The following is a 1,247-nucleotide window of genomic DNA, read 5'->3' as shown; positions in this document are numbered from 1 at the left end:
CTATATATTTAATATTGTTTTTCAGGATACAGGAACTCAAAGAAAATGAACAGCAGTATATAGAAGCTTTACAAAAAGAAAGAAAACAAGTCCAACAACAAGATGAACAGTTTAAACAAGAGCAGAAAAAAAGAAAGAGCAAGAAAAAGAAGCCAAGCATGTACTAAAGCAAGATTTGCTTAAGATGTTGAATGACAAAGAAATTTATGTTCAAAGGAAAGAAAAATCCAAAGAGGTTTGTATAATGAAAGAAATTTTTACTGAGAAATTTTAGATAACAGAACTACAACAACAGCTGTCATATAAGCTGTATGAAACAAGTGATAGACAGACATACATACAGGCTGGCTAAGTAAAAACTAGATAGGAACATAGTTATATAATAGTTAATTTTTTATAAATACAAGTTATTTCAGTGATCAGTAATTTTATAACAAACAGTAAATGCTTTCAGTTACTGAAATGATATTGTTCTGTATGTTATTATAAACATTTTCTGAAAGACCAACAAGTTAAACAACTGAGCTTTTTCAAGACTCGGTTTCAAAAAAAGTTATCTGTTGCTATTGCATTTTAATCTACATCCGAATACACGTGTTCCTTTATGTTTCTTCTCATCATTCAAAATTCATGCTGATCTACCAGTTTATAGTATTGTATGTGATATTTAAAATGTTACTTTAATTTTTCTGTAACTGTACTTTTTATATGTGATATGATCAAATCATTTACTGAAAATATCAAAGCACAAGTATACTATAGCTGTTTTCTTTAAATAGTAGTAAAAATGAAGACTATTGAGATTAGATTATACCATTTTAATACACACATTAACAGTAGAACATTTGTACTTGAGTCCACAGATTACTACATCATTACTAATCATGATTCCCCTTTTCTATCACAATTTTATACTATATGTTTTATATTAAAACAATTAATGAAGCTAACTGTTAAAGGGATGGATGTATACAGCTGTTCCATTTGTGAAGCACAAAATAATGTTATTTTCAAGTGACAATCAATTACTATTCACAAGAACCCTGATTCATACATCTACAAGCTGAGGTACCCATCCTTTGTCACCGTTATAAACTTAAACAAATGTAGGGAGTGGATGCTATGGTAAATAACGCAAAAATCCTAACTTTCACACAATTTATTTATAACATAACATATTATTACAGTATTCATTATTACCTCACCAAAAGTTTTGTATTAAGCATCAAAAACTTAATATGTATATA

The 1,247-nt window shown here is 28.1% G+C and overlaps 1 protein-coding gene across 1 annotated transcript in view; it reads left to right on the top strand.

Moving 5' to 3' along the window:
• Window positions 1–1,247, top strand: part of LOC106463305 (coiled-coil domain-containing protein 173-like) — a 29,665-nt gene that overhangs the window by 16,908 nt on the left and 11,510 nt on the right. Inside the window, exon 5 of the mRNA XM_022390768.1 lies at window positions 26–164. Within this exon, the coding sequence (XP_022246476.1) occupies window positions 26–164 (139 nt within the window). The remainder of the gene's footprint in view (window positions 1–25; window positions 165–1,247) is intronic.

This window comes from Limulus polyphemus, unplaced genomic scaffold, assembly GCF_000517525.1.
Source record: "Limulus polyphemus unplaced genomic scaffold, Limulus_polyphemus-2.1.2 Scaffold1373, whole genome shotgun sequence".
NCBI lineage: Eukaryota > Metazoa > Arthropoda > Merostomata > Xiphosura > Limulidae > Limulus > Limulus polyphemus.
The sequence above is the reverse complement of the archived record's forward strand: the minus strand, read 5'-3'. Positions and strand labels throughout refer to the sequence as shown.